The sequence below is a fragment of the Apis laboriosa genome, unplaced genomic scaffold (assembly GCF_014066325.1).
Source record: "Apis laboriosa isolate Shangri-la unplaced genomic scaffold, ASM1406632v1 scaffold47_cov149, whole genome shotgun sequence".
Taxonomy (NCBI): domain Eukaryota; kingdom Metazoa; phylum Arthropoda; class Insecta; order Hymenoptera; family Apidae; genus Apis; species Apis laboriosa.
This window is the reverse complement of record NW_025223437.1, coordinates 1,084,959-1,106,778: the sequence shown is the minus strand read 5'-3', so window position 1 is coordinate 1,106,778 and position 21,820 is coordinate 1,084,959. Positions and strand designations below refer to the sequence as shown.

General features: G+C 33.1%; 3 protein-coding genes across 4 annotated transcripts; 1 reads left to right on the top strand and 2 right to left on the bottom strand.

Annotated features, from left to right (window-relative positions):
- The first annotated feature begins 463 nt into the window (after positions 1 to 463).
- On the top strand, positions 464 to 9,905 carry LOC122716544 (sodium-dependent neutral amino acid transporter B(0)AT3). The gene is made up of 14 exons (XM_043939728.1): positions 464 to 488; positions 2,393 to 2,715; positions 3,013 to 3,208; positions 3,310 to 3,425; positions 3,505 to 3,612; positions 3,969 to 4,052; positions 4,142 to 4,303; positions 4,410 to 4,520; positions 4,624 to 4,825; positions 4,921 to 5,123; positions 5,216 to 5,417; positions 5,510 to 5,669; positions 5,758 to 6,021; positions 7,492 to 9,905. Exons 2-14 carry the CDS (start codon positions 2,530 to 2,532, stop codon positions 7,685 to 7,687), a joined length of 2,190 nt encoding a protein of 729 aa, XP_043795663.1. The 5' UTR covers positions 464 to 488; positions 2,393 to 2,529; the 3' UTR covers positions 7,688 to 9,905.
- Positions 9,906 to 13,370: 3,465 nt separating this feature from the next.
- On the bottom strand, positions 13,371 to 15,025 carry LOC122716624 (phospholipase A2-like). Its single transcript, XM_043939892.1, has 4 exons — positions 14,818 to 15,025; positions 14,574 to 14,733; positions 13,817 to 13,969; positions 13,371 to 13,706 (listed from the first exon to the last, which is right to left on the bottom strand). Exons 1-4 carry the CDS (start codon positions 14,957 to 14,959, stop codon positions 13,628 to 13,630), a joined length of 534 nt encoding a protein of 177 aa, XP_043795827.1. The 5' UTR covers positions 14,960 to 15,025; the 3' UTR covers positions 13,371 to 13,627.
- A 1,518-nt stretch (positions 15,026 to 16,543) lies between these two features.
- Positions 16,544 to 21,266, bottom strand: LOC122716618 (tryptophan 5-hydroxylase 1). Of its 2 annotated transcripts, XM_043939883.1 has the most exons (13): positions 21,137 to 21,266; positions 20,519 to 20,598; positions 20,085 to 20,192; positions 19,573 to 19,786; positions 19,294 to 19,397; positions 19,126 to 19,193; positions 18,996 to 19,046; positions 18,322 to 18,420; positions 18,199 to 18,245; positions 17,980 to 18,115; positions 17,630 to 17,756; positions 17,210 to 17,439; positions 16,545 to 17,058 (listed from the first exon to the last, which is right to left on the bottom strand). In XM_043939883.1, exons 3-13 carry the CDS (start codon positions 20,184 to 20,186, stop codon positions 16,713 to 16,715), a joined length of 1,524 nt encoding a protein of 507 aa, XP_043795818.1. In that variant the 5' UTR covers positions 20,187 to 20,192; positions 20,519 to 20,598; positions 21,137 to 21,266; the 3' UTR covers positions 16,545 to 16,712. The 2 variants fall into 2 exon arrangements, with proteins under 2 accessions (XP_043795817.1, XP_043795818.1); XM_043939882.1 differs by lacking the exon at positions 21,137 to 21,266 and having other exon boundaries at positions 16,544 to 17,058; positions 20,519 to 20,719.
- Positions 21,267 to 21,820: the final 554 nt, after the last annotated feature.

The following is a 21,820-nucleotide window of genomic DNA, read 5'->3' as shown; positions in this document are numbered from 1 at the left end:
TATAATTCTATTGGATAAACCTAATACACACACACACACACACACACATATACATATATATACAAAATCTATCATAAATCATCATTGAATTTAATATAATTATTTCCACAAATTTCCAAACGATATTTCCATTCTTTTTCATAATATTTCAACCTTGGACTATTTGAATTATCAATATTACAATCAAGATCCCGCGCCATTCACCTATTTGAATGGCGGCGAGCATTGGCCACGAAACGACCAACGGTTATTTCGCCTTGTTGCGATCGGTTCACCGATCATCATCGACCAATCTCTCGGGCAAAAATTATCTCCACGCATATTCCGGTCTGTAGGACACGGAGGCATTGGGGCGCCGGCGCCCGCTATTGATTCCGTTGGATATCGTGATTTCAAAAGTTACCATCGCAGTAGAGGGTGCCACAGTAGCTAACTGCTCCTCGAGCCATAAGGAGGCCCTCGCGCTTTTCTTTCTTTCACCCCAACAGGTTAGTGGCGAATTTGAAACGTTATTACCGGACGGCACAGAAATTTTCCACCCTCCCCTCCTACCCCGCCTCCCCAGAATAATTTCACGATAATATACAACATTCGCGCATCGTGCGAATCATGTCGAATATTGCCGCGTGAGAATCGAAAATCTTCAAAGAAAAAAAAAAAAAAAAAAAAAAAATCAACGAGAGTCTCGAAGAGGAAGAGTGAGAGGAAATCGGATATCGTGCGTTTCTCTTCGAATCTACTGTGTGGATCTTCGTGGGATTTTCTTTCTTGATTTAATAAATGTTTGTAAAATGGTGGATTATTTATTCGGAATTATTTGTATATTCATTATGAGGAAGGTTTTACATTTACGAACGTGGGTACACGAAAAATGTCACTTGATCGGTGACGTCAATGGGAACGATAGTTATAGTGCATGTGCACTCGTGTAAAATTGCCGCCCAATATGTTATTAGAATGTTATATTAGAGATGGGAGAATGTTTTTATCAGAAATATTTATCGAAATCGATAAGAAGAAGAATATATTTGGTGAAAGAATATTTTTTCCACAACTTGTGTCTTCCCTTCACTCGATATATTTTTATTCGTAAAATTCGGACAAAATTTGATGACGATACTCGATCGTCGATAAAATCGATGGGTGGGTAAACATCTTAAACGAAGAAGCAATTCTCCGTGACCAATTACACTCGTTGAATATTTAGCGACTGGTAATTGACTGTCAAGATCCCTTCTATACGAGGTCAGGGCCATGGTAAAGCGGAAAGGCAAACATCTTTCTCTCATCGACTATCGATGAAAAACACGATGTGTACTACTAAGTTCTTTGGGAAAGAATCGCAAAGACATTTCTTCTCGAGTGCTTTTCTCTTGAAAAGATTGTTTAATTAAGGGAGAACGGGAGAATCGCGCGTGTACGCGTCGTTTTTATTATACGTTGTTTACCTCGATTCCTTTTTCGTATTCGAATTTTCATATTCGGTGTTATGTAACAACACGAATTTCGCGACAAATTCATCGAAATTTATTTATATCTTTGAAAGAAAAAAAGGACTTTATATTTTGTGCGAAAAAATTTTGAGATGTTACAAAGGTAATGGTGATGTAAAAGACGTGAATGGATCGAAGGAATTATCGTAATAAATATAATTGTTATTGTGAATATTGAAGGTAATAAATTTTCGAAAAACAATTGTTCTGTTCGAAGAATTGTGAACAAGATAAATAGAAATTTCGAATGTGCACGGAATTTATGGAGCGTATCCAAAAAGCAAACGTGACTTCAAAAAGCTCGTGTTCAATGAAATTGCGAATCAAATGATACGAAACGTTTATAAAAATATTTATAAATTATAAAATATTTATAATAATTCTCTTTTTTTTTTTAATCCTTCGCGACGAACCTTAATAACGCATCAGAATAGAAACTTTTCAGCGAATAAAATTTAATTTCGATATTGTTGTCGAGCTTATAAATAAAATATATCGCTCCTTCATTGTATTAAATATCAATCATCGATTGAATTTATTATTAATTAAATAAAATTTCAAAATTGGAACGTTATGCTTTATTACGGCCGAGATTAAATTGCCAATTAATTATCAATCAAATTTAAAATTAATTGAATAAAATTCAAAGTTTAATTTTAAATCGTGTAGATGATTATTCGATATTATAATACGATATTATCCATATTTAATTCTATAAATCTATTAATCCTTAAAATTTTATATTTTTTATATTTTTCCAAACTCTTGTTAAAAAAGAAATTTCCTCATTCTCACGCTTCGTCGTTCAACTCTGTTTTTCTTAAAATATTTATTATTTAACACATTCTCTTCGAGTAATTAACGATTACGTAATCAAGGTTCTTTTTCACTTCCAACAGGATGGAGTCCATAGGCGCGCGTGGTATTTCTGTTTGATCTTTCGAAAAAAAAAAAAAGAAAGAAAGAAAGAAAGAAAGGAAACCGTGGTCGCGCAACAGAGAAAAAGAAAGAAAGAAAGAAAGAAAGAAAGAAAGAAATGGCGAACACGGCACATCTCGTCCGCCGGCAAAGCTCGCGCGACTTAAAGCCCCAGAAAAGTGTGGACAAACTTGAAATGAAGGAAATGAGAGGTAGATTAGTGGTGGACAATAGAAAGACTAACACCACTGCCAATTATGGGGCCACGAACGCAGCCTTTGAGGACTCCAGTCCTAACATGAAGGTAATAACTGTCTACGTTTATTTTCTGATTATAATTGATTACGTGTAACATATATATTTTATATTATTTTTTATATTATTTTATATATTATTTATTTATTTTTTATATTATTTTATATATTATTTATTTATTTATTTATTTTTTATATTATTTTATATATTATTTATTTATTTATTTATTTTTTATATTATATATATTATATATATAATATATATTATATTATATATATTATATTATTTTATATATATTTTATATTAGTAATTTTGTTTGTTGTAATGTTTCATTTCATCGTTGCAGAACAAAGCGGGGAACGAGGGTGGGGGTAGTAAGCTCGGGAGTAACGAGGGAAAAGCGATTTTCCGGCCGGAAGCGGGCGAAGACGAAAGAGAAAATTGGGACAGCAAGCTTACTTTTCTACTAGCAACAGTCGGATACGCCGTAGGTCTTGGAAACGTGTGGAGATTCCCGTATCTCGCTCAAAAGAACGGCGGAGGTGGGTTTCCTTCATCGAAAACTTCTTCTTTATTTTTTATTTTTTCTTAACTTGTGTGAATATTCTTCTTTTTTCTGCCCTCCCTTCCTCTGTTGTAACAGGAGCATTTTTGATCCCGTACTTCGTAATGCTGGCCATCGAGGGTATCCCCATATTCTATCTGGAATTGGCGATTGGCCAGAGATTACGGAAGGGAGCTATCGGTGTGTGGAATCAGGTGATTGTTGCACAATGTATACAACGCAATCCGTCAAAATAGGCTCCCTCCTTCATCCACATCGTGTTTTCTAATACAGGTTTCTCCGTACATGGGTGGTATAGGTGTGAGCAGCGCTGTGGTATCTTTCAACGTAGCTCTCTATTACAACACTATTATCGCTTGGTGCCTATTTTACTTCGTTCAAGTGAGTATTATCGTATTTTATTTCATTTTATCGATCTCTTTTCTTTCTTTTTCCCGAAAAGATTTTCTAAGAAGATAAATTTGTTTTTATAATAAAACAATGTTAAAATTATTCATTCAATATTTATAACGTAATGTATTATAATAACGTGGTAATTATTGCTACTTTCCTTTGAAATAATCGAATAATTATAATAAAATGTGTGTAATTTTGAGAATGTTTGTGATCATTGGAAAAAGGCTTTAAAGCTACCATGGTCTAGGAGCACTGTTTAGGAATGCATAGGATATAAGTAAAAGAAATAAAATAATAATTCTCTCTATTATCGGTCGAAATTATTAAAAATTATTTTCCAGAGTTTTCAATCGAAGCTACCGTGGGCCGAGTGCCCCAACGTGTACTTCCAAAACGGATCGTACGCACCCGAATCGGAGTGTGTGGTAGGATCGAAAAATTCGAATTAATTAACTTGCTTCAATTTGGACGATTGCACGTTGGACGCAGTATTAACCAGTGCTCGTCTCTCCAGATAAGCAGTCCCACGCAATACTTCTGGTATCGGACAACTTTGATGATATCCGAGGACATCAACACCCCAGAAATATTCAATTGGAAGATCGCTTTGGCTCTGGTGATCGCTTGGATCCTCGTCTACATGTGCATGATCAAGGGAATCGCTTCATCAGGGAAGGTATTCTTTTTTAAAGTGTTCGAATATCGCGTAACATGAAACATATAAGATGAAAGATTTCGACTTCTCGAGGAACAGTTTTATAAATTTGAAATGTTTTTTATAGGTCGTGTACGTGACCGCCACATTTCCATACATCGTTTTGATCATTTTCTTCTTTCGTGGCGTCACCCTGACAGGGATGTCCGACGGCCTGCGTCACCTTTTCACCCCAAAGGTATCCGATTCATCGATTAATTACGAAGTGGTACTTTCCCATTTAAAAAAATTTCCCATTTAAAAGAAAAGATTCATTCTTTCTTCTTCTCGATTTGTTCAAGTGGTGGAAGTTAACCGACCCAGTGGTATGGCTGGAAGCGGGCACGCAGATATTCTTTTCCCTTGGTTTGGCGTTTGGCGGTTTAATAGCGTTCTCCTCTTACAATCCTGTGAACAACAATTGCTATCGAGACGCAATAATGGTCAGTTTAACGAACTGTTTCACTTCCATGTTTGCCGGGATCGTTGTGTTTTCCATTATTGGTAATTATTGCCCACTTTCCTTTGAAATAATCGAATAATTATAATAAAAATGTGTGTAATTTTGAGAATGTTTGTGTATCGATCATTGGAAAAAGGCTTCAAAGCTACCATGGTCTACGAGCACTGTTTAACCGAAAGGAATGCAACCCTGTTCAATATATTTGGCCAATTGGATAAAATACCCGATGAAATACCAGCGAGTGGCACAATTTTGAACGTAACCACGGGAAATGGCACGTTGGACAGCTTGATCATGCCTGAATTACCCGAGTGCGACCTCGAAAAAGAATTGGACAACGTAAGTTTCCGTTGTTTTATCACCGTTATCGTTCATATGATTCCCCGAAAAAAGCCAATTTTCCTCCTCCTCCACACTGGATTTTATTCCAGTCGGCATCGGGGACTGGCCTGGCTTTCATCATATTCACGGAAGCGATCAATCAATTTCCCGGAGCTCAATTCTGGTCCGTGTTATTCTTCCTCATGTTATTCACCCTGGGAATAGATTCTCAATTCGGCACACTGGAAGGGGTGGTCACAAGTATCGTCGACATGAAACTGTTCCCAAACTTGCGCAAAGAAATTCTCACAGGTTTATTTTCCTAATGTTCGTCTTGAAAATGAACAAAATAATAATAGTAATAATAATAATAATAATAAGTTTCGTTTCTATTTTACGATTAGGTGGAATTTGCTTGCTTTGCTGCGCGATCTCGATGGCCTTCGCCCACGGTGCTGGAAGCTACGTCTTCGTGCTGTTCGACAATTTCAGTGGAAACTTTCCCCTGTTGATCATCGCGTTCTTCGAATGCATCGCGGTTTCGTACGTGTACGGTTTGAAAAGGTAATGGAAATGGAAGGAAATTAAATTGAAATTGAAGTTGCGATATTGTTTCGATGGTCGAACGAAATTGTTGTTGTTTCGTTCGTAGATTCGCGGATGATATCGAACTGATGACTGGCAACCGTCCAGGCCTTTATTGGCTGATATGTTGGAAGTATTTGAGCCCGATGGCTATGCTGAGCATCTTAGTTGCCTCGATCGTGGAGATCATCGTGGATGGGAGTGGTTATCCAGCTTGGGTTGCCAGCAAGGGTATTACGGAGAAACACGAGTGGCCCGTTTGGGCCCTGGGCCTCATCGGTATCCTTATCCTAGCCTCCGTTCTTTGGATTCCCGCCGTTGCAATTTGCAGGTAATATCTTCTTTTATTTGTTGTTAATTTCATAAATTTTATAAAGGATCCATTAAGTTTTCCTATTTTTTGTTATTTTTCTTTTTTATCTTTATCTTTGCATCAGTTATGTTACGAGTCGAGTTATAATTATCGAATTGGATTTCGTATTTTACAAGATTAATTTAATTTTTCCATTTTGGTAGAATCGTATTTTCTTTTTTTTTTTTTTTTTCTATTAACGATTTCAACCTTGAATTTTCTATTATAATAATTCGCATTCTTCGATCTCTGTCTCTCTCGTCTCTTTCCCAATTTTCAAGATTCAAGCAGGATGTGTAATTTTTCTGATTTGTTATTTTACACTTTTTCTCTGTCACTTACTTTCCTATCTTAGACTCAAACTTGACTTCACATTTCACGATATACACGTATAATTTTACTAATTTTTTCTTTATCATTTAAGTCTTTTTAATTTTAAACTCAAATTTTACAATATGCATATATAATTTTTTTAACTTCTTTTTTTTTTCAATTTCACAAGATCCATGGTATGATTTTCCTATTTTAATATTTTGGTGCTTCAACTTTTCAAATTCGACTTCACATTTCACAATATGCTTGTATAATTTTTTTAACTTTTTCTTTACCATTAAATTCTCAAATTTCACAAGATCCATGGTATGATTTTCCTATTTTAATATTTTGGTGCTTCAACTTTTCAAATTCGATTTCACATTTCACAATATGCTTGTATAATTTTAACTTTTTCTTTACCATTAAATTCTCAAATTTCACAAGATTCACGATATGATTTTCCTATTTTAATATTTTGGTGCTTCAACTTTTCCAACTTCTTTACCATTAAATTTTCAAATTTTACAACATCCATGATATGATTTTCCTATTTTAATATTTTAGTGCTTCAACTTTTCACTCAAATTCGACTTTACATTTCACAATATGCTTGTATAATTTTTCCAACTTCTTCTTTACTATTAAATTACAAGATCCATGGTATGATTTTCCTATTTTAATATTTTGGTGTTTCAACTTTGCACTCAATTTTGACTTCATATTTTACAATATGCTTGTATAATTTTTCCAACTTCTTCTTTACCATTAAATTCTCAAATTTCACAAGATCCATGGTATGATTTTCCTATTTTAATATTTTGGTGCTTCAACTTTTCCAACTTCTTTACCATTAAATTTTCAAATTTCACAACATCCATGATATGATTTTCCTATTTTAATATTTTAGTGCTTCAACTTTTCACTCAAATTCCACTTCACATTTCACAATATGCTTGTATAATTTTTCCAACTTTTTCTTTACCATATCAATTCTCAAATTTCACAAGATCCACAATATGATTTTCCTATTTTAATATATCACTTTCGACTGAAACTCCATTTCACCCTAAATTTACCTAAACCCATCCCTATAAAACAACTCTACGAATCTTTTTCTCTAATTTCACGATTCAGACTTTTCGGGATACTGATAATCGAGGATAACGAGAAAGCGTGGTTCCCGGCTGCCGATCTGAAAGAATTTCACGGTATAGTGCCCCACGAGGTGACATCGGCGGAAACGTTGCTGTTCTGCATAAGGAGCGACGGTTCAGAGGGACTGTGTTGCCCGACCGGCGGTCCCAGCGACGACGACGAGGATCTCACCTAGGAATGGTTATCCTCTCACGCGTTCGATTAACGTGCGTTCAAACGGTTCGACGGGCCGAGGAACAGCACTTTTTTACCTCGTATCTATCGTTGGCGTGGATCGTTGCCAGATCTCGCATCTGTCGTTCTTCGTTTCAATTTGAGCGCCGCACCTGACGTACTCTTTATTTTCAGAGAGCATGTATATCTTAGAAGGGTACATCGTGTCAATTACTCGAAAATACCACGTATCGTATAATTCGATCTACGCGTATGTTTGTGACGACGACGAGGTTCGTTTAAGGGAAAAGAAGAACAGAACGCAGTTTTGAATGGAATCACGAAGAGAGGTAATTATTTATTTCATCTTTTCTTTCAGAAAAGTGATCTCCCTCTCTCTCTCTCTCTCTCTCTTTCTCTGTCTGCTGTTCTCTCGAGTCTTTGAATCATTTAACGATACACGCGAATGTCAATATCGATTGGGAGGCGAGGAAACGGAAGCGTTTTCGACGAGTAATGTAATGTTTTTGCGAGAAAAATGAATACGATATAAGCGGATATAAGTAAAAAAAGAAGAAAGAAAAAAAGAAAAAAGAATAAGGAAATAAATAAGAAACTGCAAGTTTTTACTTTTAAACTTACAGTTGCTTGTGCTTGCAGTTTCTTTGCGAAGATATACGATGCATCCCGTTTATCGAGATATATTTTATCGTTATTCCTATTCGTTTTTATGAAGTTATTTTGCGTGAAAAAGCAAATTTCGAAATTTTATCTTTTATACATTGTGATATAACGTTAGAAAGGAATTTAAATTTAAGAAAGAGGAAGAAATACGAAGAAGAGAGAATGCAAGATAGTATGCAAGAAGGGGGAAATTATATATGATATATCAAAAATTACGATTCTCGTATGATTTAATAAGAGAGATGTATCGTGTATTTCAAAGACTATATAGCATATAACGCGTCATTTTAGCACTTAACGGACCTTACATTCTTAAAAGACAAGTTGAAACCCTGCAACGACAGATTTGCAGATGATCATGATAAAATAGGATAACTAATAAGTTAAAGTTTAGACTCGAAATAAAACTTTTACCGCTTAGCAAAAATTGCAAATAACGTGAGAAACCTAAGATTAGATGTAGGAGCCGTCCAATGGCCGTAAAGGAAAAAAAAGAAAAAAAAAAAAAAAAAAGAGAAAAAAAAGAACAAAAAAAAAAAAAATGGGGACGATCCCGAATTTTATTCCATTTTTTTATCTTCTACTTCATCATTATTTTTTTTCCTTTCTTTTTTTTTTTATTATTATTATTATTATTATTACTTTAGAACACTTTAGATTGATTCTCCATTGTGCTCTTATCGTCGCGAAATTATAATATTATACAAAGATCTAATTAAAATCCGATCGATTGTTTGAACGTAAAGTTTTAAGAACGTATTCAAAAAAAAAAAAAAAAAAAATCAGAAAAAAAAGAGAGAAAAAGGAGCAAATCCGATCAAGAATCATATCAATCAGATCTCGTTTCGCAAAACGATGTGATCAAGTGTGATGAATTCGAATAGTTGAATTAGCCCCATCCCTAGCTCTCTTATTATTAAATCGAATATCAATTATTACTTTAGCTATACATATACATACATATACATATCTCACGTGTCGAATTTATAGAATTTCTTTCTAAATCGAGAGAGGGAATAAAAAGTAAGGGCGAGAAGAGGAGGTGATGATAAAACAATTCGATGGTTGAACGAAGCTAAAGTATCGATATCGAGGGAAGAGGTAAAAAAAAAGAAGAAAAAAAAAAAAAAAAAATTACGAACGTGTTCGACGTTGCATAAACGTTGTTATAACAGACAATAAGAAATTTTTTTTTTTTTTCCTAAGACTCGGTCGGGAGTCGTGTACGACAATAATAATGAGATTCGACGACGAAATCGAAAATTAATATTAATCGAGACGATTAAATAATTCGACAATAAGTATAAAACGTACTGCACTATTACACATTCTTGCACATTATTCACCGAGGCCTACGAAAAAAATCGAGGAGGAGGATGTTGCTTCGATCGAAGGAATAGAGAATAATTTTTTTTCCCTCATTTCTAATCCGTTTTCTTGAATCGTCGATATTTTTTTATATCGTTCTTCCATTCTTCCTCTTTGTGTTTCTTTTTTTTTTTTTTTTTTTTAATAATCGTATTTTACACCACATCGCGAAAAGAGAATTTTTTAGAGAAATTTTACACTTACTGTGAAGGAATTTGAAAATAAAGGAAAAAAAGAAAAAAAATAATTAAAACATTTTAATCTTTATACCGGCGAATATAACGTGTTTTTTTTCGCAAATTTTTCTTGTGAAAAATGAAATTGGAAGAAAAAAGGATCTGTCTCGTCCTTTCAACAGTCATAATACGTAGCTTGTTTTATAGATATTTTTCCCTCTCTTTCTCTCATCTATTATATGCGTTTTATAAATTTTTGTATATTTATGTCATAAATGCGTAAATCGTTTCGCGATCTATTTATTCGCATTATGTAACGCCACAAGAGATTCACAAGAGAGAAGAGAGAAATCTAACCGATCTATTCCTTCGAAAAAAAAAAAAAAGGGGAATCGTTTCTTAGCAGAGGTTAGAGCAGTTAGCGAGATACTCTCCAATCGTGTCTATTTGTACTTCGAATCTCTCTATTTTGTACGCGCGCTTTATGGGGTATGGTCTCTTTAAACTCTTTTTAACGAATCGTTGATCGCACGACAAGATCTCGCGACGACGATTCGAACGAAACGGCTTGAAAAAGAAAAAAAAAAGAAAAAAAAGAAAAGAAAAAAAAGGGGGCACGAAAATATTCATAGTAGAGAGAGGAAAAAAAAAAATAGGTTCTACCATCCAGAGAGAAGAAATTAATCCTTGGTCTTCGGTAAATCACCACGCAATAGAATCGTTTAATTTCACACGGGGAGAAATATGCACATTCGCAGTAGATCGTTTCTCTTGTTTCTTCTCGACAAGGTGCTAAACTATAAAACTATATATATATATATATATATAAGAGTGATTTAATACCGAAATGAATATATTATAAAGGAAAATATCGTTGATTATAATACTTGTTAAGATCCTTGTAAGATCGATTTAATAACACCGAGGATTAATTATGTTGCTCCTGAATCGATTTAGTGATTTAATTGTACTCGTATATTATATTAATTATCCGTATTATACAGTAGCTCGATTGTAAATAATTGTTGAAGTGTCTTTTAAAAAACTGTAAACAGACAATAACTTGCGGGACGAGGAGTTGCCGCAATGAAACATGATGAATCGCCGTTGCAATGAATAGTACAAACGTTTCTTTCACTATATCATGTATGTTTCGTCAACATTTCCCTCCCAAACTGCGAAACGTACAAATCTCGGATAAAATTCATTCGAATATAAGTTTCTTCTTTCCCCGTAACATAATTATTCTCGAGTCTCGAACGTAAGGTGTGCACAGTGCGCTGACATCGTTTAACGATTTAAATTATAACGTGAATACATTGTAAATGACTATACTGTGGATCTTTATGCGATTAAAACAAAGAAAAATATGTTATACATATGTTAAAACACAACCGAAGGATGGAAGAGATCGTGTCATTCAAATCGCTTTTTGTTTTATCCCGATATCTCGATCGGTTGCCGAGATACGAGCATTCAAAGTTTTCATTACGCTTAACACAGCGCAGAGATTATGAACGGGCTAGTGACCTATATTTTTTTCTGGAAATACGTAAACTACTCTTCCAGGATTCGTGTACTACGGCCACTTGTTTGGAGGTTAGGGTAGGTTAGCAAGAAGAAGCGAGAGGTTCGAGTAAGTGACAATGACGGAGATAGTAAACGATTAAAAATTATCCTCTTCTTTACACGATGATATCTCGGCAACCGGAAGTTGTATCGAGATAAACGAAAAAGAGTTTTAAAGAGCAAGATTTCTCGTTTCTAATGATCGTTTACTCGTCGATGGGAAGGAATTATCTTCGAAGTTATAGCAATTCAAAGTTTCCTTAATTTTAATATGGTTTAATCAAGTTTAAGATAAACGATTGAAAAATACCTTCTTCTTTACACGATGATATCTCGGGAACCGGAAGTCGTATCGAGATAAATCAAAAAGTGTTTTAAATGATAAGGTTTTACGCTTCTAATGATCGTTTATTCATTAACCGGAAGAGATTATTTTTCAAGATATTGCGATTCGAATTTTTCTTAATTTTAATAGAGTTTAGTCGAGTTTAAGGCAAATGATTGAAAAACATCTTTTCCTTTACACGATGATATCTCGGGAACCGGAAGTCGTATCGAGATAAATCAAAAAGTATTTTAAATGATAAGATTTCGCGCCTCTAATGATCGTTTACTCGTTGATCGGAAGTCATTACTTTTGCAATTATAACGGTTCAATTTTTTTCTAATTTTAATACGCTTTTAATCGAATTTTAAGATAAACTACTCGATGATTACTCGTATTTAGAGATACTTTGATTAATTTTTAATTGTCAAAGAACAATATCAAAAACATTTCTTCTTCGCATCTTCATAACATGAAAGATATGCATTTACATAAAAATCCGCAGCCTAGTTATCGAACTTGAACTTGAATAATAAATGATATTTAAAACGCATATATAAAAATGCAATGAATATCACTTGCATCCTAATAATAATAAGACAATAATTAATGGACAATAATTAAGGGAGGAAAATTTTTTTAAAGAAATAAATCGTTCAGCGCACTTTCTACATTGATTTTCCGCATACCATCCGTTCGAGGATCGAGAAAATATATTTCACGTCTGGTGGAGCGAACAAAGAGTATCGATGAAACGTGTCAATAATAACGTATCTAGAAATTATTCCGTGTTTAATCAGGAGGATAGCTAAGAATGTAATATCGAGTATATAGTATTCATTAAGTTAAGTTTCGTATAATTTCATACCTCTGACTTACCAACTCTGACTCTGTGTTTAATATCTTTTTATTATTATTATTATTTTTAATTTTGTGCCCTATTCGGTTCAGAATGCGTATGAACGAGAAGGTCATTTCCATCCATATTTAGGGCGCGATTTAAACGCGATTTAAGCGAATCGAAAGAAAAAAAAAAAAAAAAAAGATTCGCGTATTTATTGGAAAGAGATCGAAGCGTAAGATTTCACCGATGATTCGCGTTAATCGCGAGTTTTATCAATGACACATCGTAAGAAACTAAGGCAACCATAATTTCGATGTAGCTTGCGCAATAACGAATAAGATATAAAAGGACGGTGTGTGGGGGACGGTAGCTAATGTTACAATAATTATATATAAATATAATGAATATATATACACTGATATTACGTATACGTCAAACTGTACATATATATATTGTTGTCAGTTGAATGTTAAAATAAATACCGGGCGTAAACGTGCATTTCTTATTATTTCTCGATATCCTTGTTTCCTTCTTCTTTTTCAACAGAAAAAAATTGGAATTTAAACGTTACTTACTGTGTAATTTATTATGTAATTTAACGGATGATTGTTTATTGTTAAATTGAAATTAGGAATCTCGTAGTATAATTCTATGATTGTTAAAAATGTTAAATTTATTTTACATAATAAACAAGAATATTCTTCAATTTTATATATATATATATATATAGATTTGAAGAAGAAATGAAAAATCTTTCTTCGAAATAGCTTCGAATTTCATAACATTTTTAATTTGATCTTAATTTTCAAAGGATTAATATCTGCTTAAACAAGACACAAATTTCGACGTAAATAGAAAAATTCTTTTCACTTTCATAGATATATATTGGACAAATTTGACAGATTGAAATTTATTTCCAAAGTGAAATGTGAACGATTATTCAATCCAATGAAAAATAATAATCGAAGCAGTTAATCAAGCACTTAATTTATATAATCAAAAGTTAGGAAGATCGAACCATTGGTAAATCTTTGGCTTTTTCTTGTCCAGAATATATTTGACGCAACGTCCCTCTCTACGAAAAAAATTGTTAAAAAAGTTTTAAAGAATAAATTTTAAAGTTTTAAATTCCAAAAAATTCCATCAATAAATATAATTATTTATAATAAATATTGATCAACTTACTCGTACGTTTTGCAACCGGTGATAGGATGTTCAAGTTCGAAGCACTTTGGATTTATTATGTCGTTGAAATAAATATTACCTATAACGGAAGCAATTTCGTCTGTCGAATTCTTGAGACACTTGTAGAATTTATTGTCACAGGAACATTTTGACCTGTTCGAATTTATTAAATAATAATAATAATTATTATTATTATATTAATATATATAATTATATATTAATTAATATATAATTAAATTATTATTATTATTAATAATTAAATTTTCTCGTTTAACTCCTTTCAAAACATTGAAAATCCCTCGATGATTCGTGAATCGCCATTCACTGATAAGTATCTTAGAGTTGAGATTCTTAAGCGTGTGATTCGATTCTAATCGGTAATCCTCTCTGTATAATATTCTTCGAATGAAGGAACGTAGGAACGAATCACTCTGATCGAAGAAAAATAAAAGAAATCGCATTACATTAATTCACGAATCAATGATTCACGAAAGAATGATCATTGCGAAAAATTGAAGTTATTCGGTCCACGTTCCATCATAGAAAATTGCCAATGATAATTCTGCGCGAGGAGAAAAAAAAGAGGAAAAAACTAATTCAAAGAATCGAAGATGATAGAAAACAGATAGAGAAAAAGAAATTTGCCCGATGCTTTGAAGAAAACATTTAGGAAGTTAAAAGGAAGGTGAAGAAGAGTAGGGCAAAAAATATATGAATTAAATTAAGAAGAAGAAGAGAAAAAAAAAAAAAAGAGAACCTGAGGAATATGCTTGAATTCCACAGATTGTGTTTTTTTCTGAAAGCCTTGATGCTATCGGGACAGAAATCGTGCTCTCTGCAGCAGGCGTCAGTTATGTTAAAGTATCCCAAATCGTTGGGATTTTTCGCTTTGTTACCTGGTCCGCACCATTTCGTACCTGCCACCATTCGAAGAGAATGAAAGAAAATATAATTAGTGAAAAATTCGAGGACAAATAATTAACATTTCATGTCGCACTTACGTGGAAAAATTGTGTACTTGGAAAACTTTATTCGTTCCTGAATCTCATTGTCGGCCTCCTTGGGTTGAATCTGCCATTCTTGAACAGAAACGTGGAGAAACAGGCAGAGAACGAGAAGAATCGACGAGTGGAGAACGCGCATCGTGCGATAAAAAAAAAAGTATCTTTTTTTTTTTTTTTTTTAGGAGAAGCAAAAAAAAAGACTTCGTTTCGGCGATGGTCACGATAGCACAAGAACGCGCTGTTCTTCCATTTTATAAAATCTTCCCCTTTTTACGACGAATTTTAATCTGAAATCGTGAAAATTAAGCGCGATAAGAACAAAATTTCAAACGCAAAAAAAAAAAAAAAAAAGGAAGAAAGAGGAAAAATTATTCGAAAGAGAATAGTTAATGGCTTGGATTTGGAATAATCCACGTGTTACATAGGAATCGATAGATAGGTTCAAATGTGAGCTCGTAATTTTAACGCGTTGGACGACGTTTGTTTATGCGCAAAGTTGAAAGATAAACGTTACGTGCATTTGTATTCGCGCGTAATGATTATTATCTTTTTACGGTGCGAAAATAAAAAAATGATCGCGAGGTAGATACAGAATTTTTTTTTTTACAGAATTTTAGAATTTTTATAGTTCGCGCACGACTCGAACGATATGATTTTTAACGATATTCGTACGTAATTTGTACTTTGTTCGCTTCGTTTTTTTGCTCGAAACTTCTTTAAGGTTCTCTCTTTGTTGCCAGTCTATTGGTTAAACTTTCATTCAATCTCAATGCGCTGCATTGTCATCAAAATATTCGCTTTATATATCTGATATGTATTGTATATTGTGAAATGAAATTCTAAAGATACATTGTAAAATAAACAATTTTTTATATTGAAAACTAAAACACATTATAAGAGGAAAATTATGAAAGTATGTATGATTAATCGTCACGTATTTCGTTTTTGACAGAGCGAGTATAGACAAGGAGAGTAAATTAGTGAGAGAAGGATAGAGATAGGGTAAAAATTCGGGAATCAGCGCCATCTCAAGAGTGCCGCAAATGAAACTCATAAAGAAAAGACAAAAAATAATAAGAGAAGGATAGAGATGGAATTGATCATCAGCGCCATCTGTCAAGTAGTTTAAGAAACTTTAAGAAACATATTTTTGACATTTTTTTAAAGGGATTCGAAAGATGGCGCTAGATCTCAATTCTTATCCTTTCTTACCGAGACAAATTTTTCTTTGAAGAAATATCTCTGTTATTCAAGAGATGGTGCTGATAGTCAATTCTTATTCTCTCTATCCTTTTTTATTATTTGTTCTCTTTGTCTATATTGAGTTTCATTTGCGGCACTCTAGAGATGGCGCTGATTTTCAAATTTTTACCCTATTTCTATCCTTCTCTTGCTATTTGCTCTCCTTGTCTATATTATTCGACAAAATTTATTCGTTAAAAAGAGAATTCTTATATTTCAATTAATCTTATTGTCCTTCCGATACTTTCTGATTAATTAATTAAAAATCTAAAAATTAAATATATATTACCACTTTTATTTAACTTGATGTTTTAATTGTATAAATGTAATATAGGTATAATAAAATATCCAATTATTATATTTTATATAATTTTTTTTATTATTTTTCATATGTATAACTTTAATAATATCATTTAAATATAATTTTTTGCAAGCATAAAGAATTCTAACATATTTATGTGACATATTTCTACAATTTATCAATGCGATTTACATTTAGTTCAATAAAACATTTATCTAATTTTAATAATTTTCTTCGTAGACTATTATACATATATATATATAGAAAGAGAAAGAGAAAAATAATTTTTCTAACAATAATTTACTATGCGCATCAAATTTTAATTACTTATGAAACAAATTTTTTTTTTTTAATCTTGAACATTGATTATATTATCATCGGAATATATATTATTTTGATTTCGTACTGATCTTTCCGGTGTCTCGATATTAGGACTTTTATCGATATCGCTATCGGAAGACGAAGTATCTTGAGGTAATTCGATTCCTTGAGTTAAAAGATTAGTTATTCTCTCAATATCCACCGTATCATCCTGCTCTTGTATCTTCCTGAGAGCGTTCGAAACGATACAAAGATCACCTCTGAGCTCGCTGACTACTGCCGTGATTTTTTGAGCATCCGTCAACACTTCCACCGATTGCGTATAAGGATTATATCGTAATCCAAACGGTCGTTGTATTTGGTTTGCAAATGCTCTAAAAATAAAAAGAAGAAATTAATATCTCTTTCTAATTTTGTTCATTTGTAAATTTGTTCATTTTTCATCACTATTTACGATATTTTATTGTTTTTTTTTTTTTTTTTTTTTTTTTGAATTTCGTAACGATACATCATACGTGGAATTACCGCATTTTTTCCTTTGCCTCTTCAAAACTGTCCGTATAGTAATAAGCATTCTGAAACGCAGTGATGATACACTCTTGTTTGCAAGTTACGTCCGGATCGAATCGGAAAGTTTTCTCAGGAACGGAGACCGCGTGTTTCAGTTCCGCGACGGAAGATAATAAACCTGCCCCATAAACGCGAAGTATGCCATCTTGCTTACATAATCCAAATTCCACGGTAAAGAAATAAAGCTGTAAAAAAAAAAAAAAAATAAAAAAAAAAAAAAAAGAATCCATTATAGTTAAATATTTCTTTGCAAATTGCAAAGGCAAAACTCGATATAAATCACACGTTCTAATCATACTTTACAATAATTAATAAACTCGTTTTATCATTTTAAACGAGATTAAGGAATTTTCCGAGCGAATGCAAAACACTTACAGTTGCTAATTTATTGATATCCTCGTCCGAAGCTCCGAGCGAAGCCAGTCCAAGTTCTTGAGAGAATTGAGCGAAACTTGGATTCGCTAGAAGCGGCATGTGACCCAACAATTCGTGACAGCAGTCTCTATAGACGATTGAAAAGAATTAGAAAAGAGAGAGAAAGAGAGAAAGAAAAAAATAAATTAACAAAAGATTACACAACCATGGTCCTTTGTCCTGTCTTATTACCATTATTTTATTTTATATACGATTTTAAAATAATTATTTTTATATTTATTTTTATCTTCTTTATCTATATTATTTCTACCGTTGAACGATACGATTTCCACTGATTTCTAATCGCTTACGGTTCAGGTGTGTAAAAGGGATCGGACGAATGTCGAATATATTGAGTGCAATGAAATACTCGGAAAGCAAGACCAGCCAAAAAGTCTCTCGGTGATAGGTAACCAGCCACAGGTCGAAGTTGAAATCCAGTAGTGCCTAATGATAATTGCAAATGATAATTGTATTCTTTTTTTTTAGGTTATCTTTAATTAATTTTCTAATCGTAACCGTTTACTTACGTTTCAAAAAAACATTTACATCTTGTAACTGCGGTATATTATCCTCTCTGTAGGTCAAACGTGTATACATCAACATTATATTTTATTACATTTCAATTTCGTATCGAGTGAAAATTAATTTACCTATAACCGCAATATTTCACCAATTTTGGCCAATTCTCAAGATATTCGTTGCAAGCATGTTTCTGATAAAGATGATTCAATTCACGAAAAACGGTACCCCTAACAGATAAACATAAAATTATTAAATAAATACAAATTATTTATACATAAATATATTTGTATAAATAAAAATTAAGATTTTCATTCATTCTGCAATATATCATCGTCCCGTGGATATAGTAGACGTTTTAAACTAGATTATTTATCTATCATTCTCTTCTATACATCCAGGATAAATTGAATTATAGAAGTCACTCGAAGATCGTGAGGATAAATTAAATAAGGACAATTAAGGGGTGTATTCAACGCGAGTCAATCTTGGCTCGTTCATGCGTCGCAAGGAGAACGGAGAGAAACTTTTCCTAGTTGTATTGGATTAGGATATTGTTTCGTAATTGCAGCAAAATCTCCGGAAGATATCGAAGGAATCGAAGAATCTTTCTTTCCTCGTCATCGATTAGCTTCGCCTTCGTCGAAACACGTACCAAGATTTCGCGATTTAACGAGAGGAAGTTTTTTTTCTCTCTCTCTCTCTCTCGAACTTTACTCACGACAAAACTATTTTTTATTCTATTTTTCGTTCTGAAATTATGCTTTAATAATTTAATACGGAATAAAACGAAAGTCAGACGAACCATGTCTTGATCTCCTCCTGCGTGTACTGAACTCGAGGAATCGCTTGGCCACTGAAACAGAATTGAATGAAACGTTTCGATACAACACTCCTCCTTCTTTCTTATAACATTGAGTTTTGATTAAACGTACTATCTGTAATTGTTCGCGATATCCGCAAATTGTACACGACGTTTGCGATAGATCGGATCTTTGAAGCCCTAAAAATATTCAATCGAATAATAATCATGTTTATTAATATCTTATGTTTATCGCAAAGAAGAAAATAATTTGATACTTGGAAAAAAAAAAGAAACGTACGGGATGATCTGCGTCCAATTCGGATCCGTACATGAGCACGTTTTGAGCCTGATCTAGATCCGATATTTTTCGTGGGAACCATGGCATATCTACCTCACTGAAATCTAATCAAAGTTACGAACGGAATAATTAATTTTCGAAATTGCTTTGTTGAAATTACTTTAAGAAAATTTCATTTAAAAAATGATTATTTCGTAAATTATTCGTAGTCGTCGAAAATAACGTAAGTAATTTAGGACGATACATATCCGAAGGGGAAAATGATGGATGATGACTTACCAAAACTTGGAGCCGCGGAAAGCGATGGAGCGTGAGGGATATTTCCCATTTGCTCGTATTGCGCTAAATTAATGGCGGCAACTTCTCGGCTCAACATTCTGGTCAACTGTTCCATCCTTTTCGAATCGCATTCGACATCGACGAGGATCTCGTATTCAGAACCGCGGCGCACAGATTTCCGTGACTCGATGTGAATGACATTCACTCCCAAATCCTTTGTATAAAATCGAGAATAATATCGAGAAAATATATCTTGATTAAAACTTTCAAATATTTTTTTATCAAGAAATAAAAAATTTTATAGATACTTTTTTATATTCGTATACGAGATTCTTATAAGAGATTCGTATAAGAGATTCTCAAGAGATACTTTTTCTTTTTTAAAAAAAATAATATAAGATTGTATTATTTTTAGATAGAAAAATAAATCGATAAAATTATTATTGGTTTCCTTTTCAATCGTTAAATCGTTATGCTTCGTTGTATTATGCAACAATAAATAAATATCGTACCTGAAAAACTTGCAACGCTCGTGCCAAACCGCCGATTTGATTTTTCAACGAAAAAACGACGGAATTCTTGTTATCGTTGTTGTTCGATTTGCGCTCGACCATGGGGATCTGAACGAATGAAAGAGCATATCTACGCTTTACGTTCTACTCTCGCCACGAATTTATCTATCGTTTCTTTTCTCGTTACTTATTAACATTATATCTTCACGCTAATACAGATCTTAGCAATTTCTTCTTAGAAAATGATGCATGTAAGAAAAAAATCAATGAAGATAATTAAAAATCATCGCGCATAATTTAAAATAATCCACCGAACGACGAAATACGAGAATATGTACATAAGAAACGAAAAAGGAACAATGAAAAAAATTAAAGAAAAAGAAAAAGAGAGAGAAAAAACGTTCTACACTGCACCAATTTTGAATACAACGTACATCACTCGACTTGTGAATGGGGCTTCCTTCTTTAATGGCCCAATTGTCGCCTCTTCTGTATAACCACACCCCGAGAAGACCTTTTCCAGAACCACTCATAATTAGACGGCGGATACGAAACAAAAATAAAATATTACGATCTTCAATTTATTTAATTCCTATTCTAAATAATATATTCTCTTTCTTTAACGAGAGAAAGAAGAAACGATATTCAAAATACTCTTATTAATACTATTTTTTAAATCCTCTCTACTAGATTAGTTTAATTTTTTCTAAATTAATTTTTCAAACGATTAATATTTCTATCGTTCCAACTCTTCAAATCGTACTATTATGATTCTAAGTTGCGTGATAACACAATTTGATCACAATTTCTCTTCACGAAATTAAGAAGAAGAGATCACTAGGTAAGTTGAATGATTCGCCTCTTCAAGGACCACGAGCAACAGTGTCCCGGTACCAGTATCCTCCGCTCTTCTTAAGACCTCGGTCCCCTCCGTCTACGCGTCTTTCTCAATGACGATCTGGTCGCGATTGGTCGACGCACAGCGGTACGAAGTTTCCCTATTGGTCGGATAAGACTTTTCATGGGGTTGAAGAGGAGCGTTGTTGGCTCACCTCATTTAACGGCAACTGTGCCGGTTCCAGGATCTATTCCTGGTGACGTCACTGGAGTCCACAAAACTGTGGGTGGTTTCAAGACGAAGGGAAGAAGAAATTGCAAGGTCCTCTACTACTATTTTTTTTTCTTTTTTTTTTTTCTCTTATATCCTCCTCCTTCGTTCACCAAAGAATTCATCCTGTTCTTTGACGAAACGGATTCTTCCTCGGATTTCTGGGCCAAGTGAAATTAGTCTGGCGAGGAAAAGACACGAATCCAACCTTTCGTGATTCCTTGATCAGCATTTGATTTCAATTCTAACGGAGATTGTTGCGTCATCGAGAATTATCACTGTAATATTTATTACTATTATTATTTTATGTGTAATTGTATTATTATTATATTTAATTTTCTTTTTTACTATTATATATTCCTTTTATTCCTCTTCAATTTCACAAGTGTTATAAATATTCCAATTGATATATTGAATAAAATATTTATCAGGATACGAAACTGTAAAATCTGAAATCAAATTTTTTAATTATTAGATTAATAAATGATTATTTACCTTTTGTTTTAAATATATGTAACGTGTACATACACATGTTGTATTGTACAAAATGTTGCGCAATGTATTATAATATATTAATATTAATATACATATATCAATAATCCAATAATTCGAAGTTGGAGGAACAATA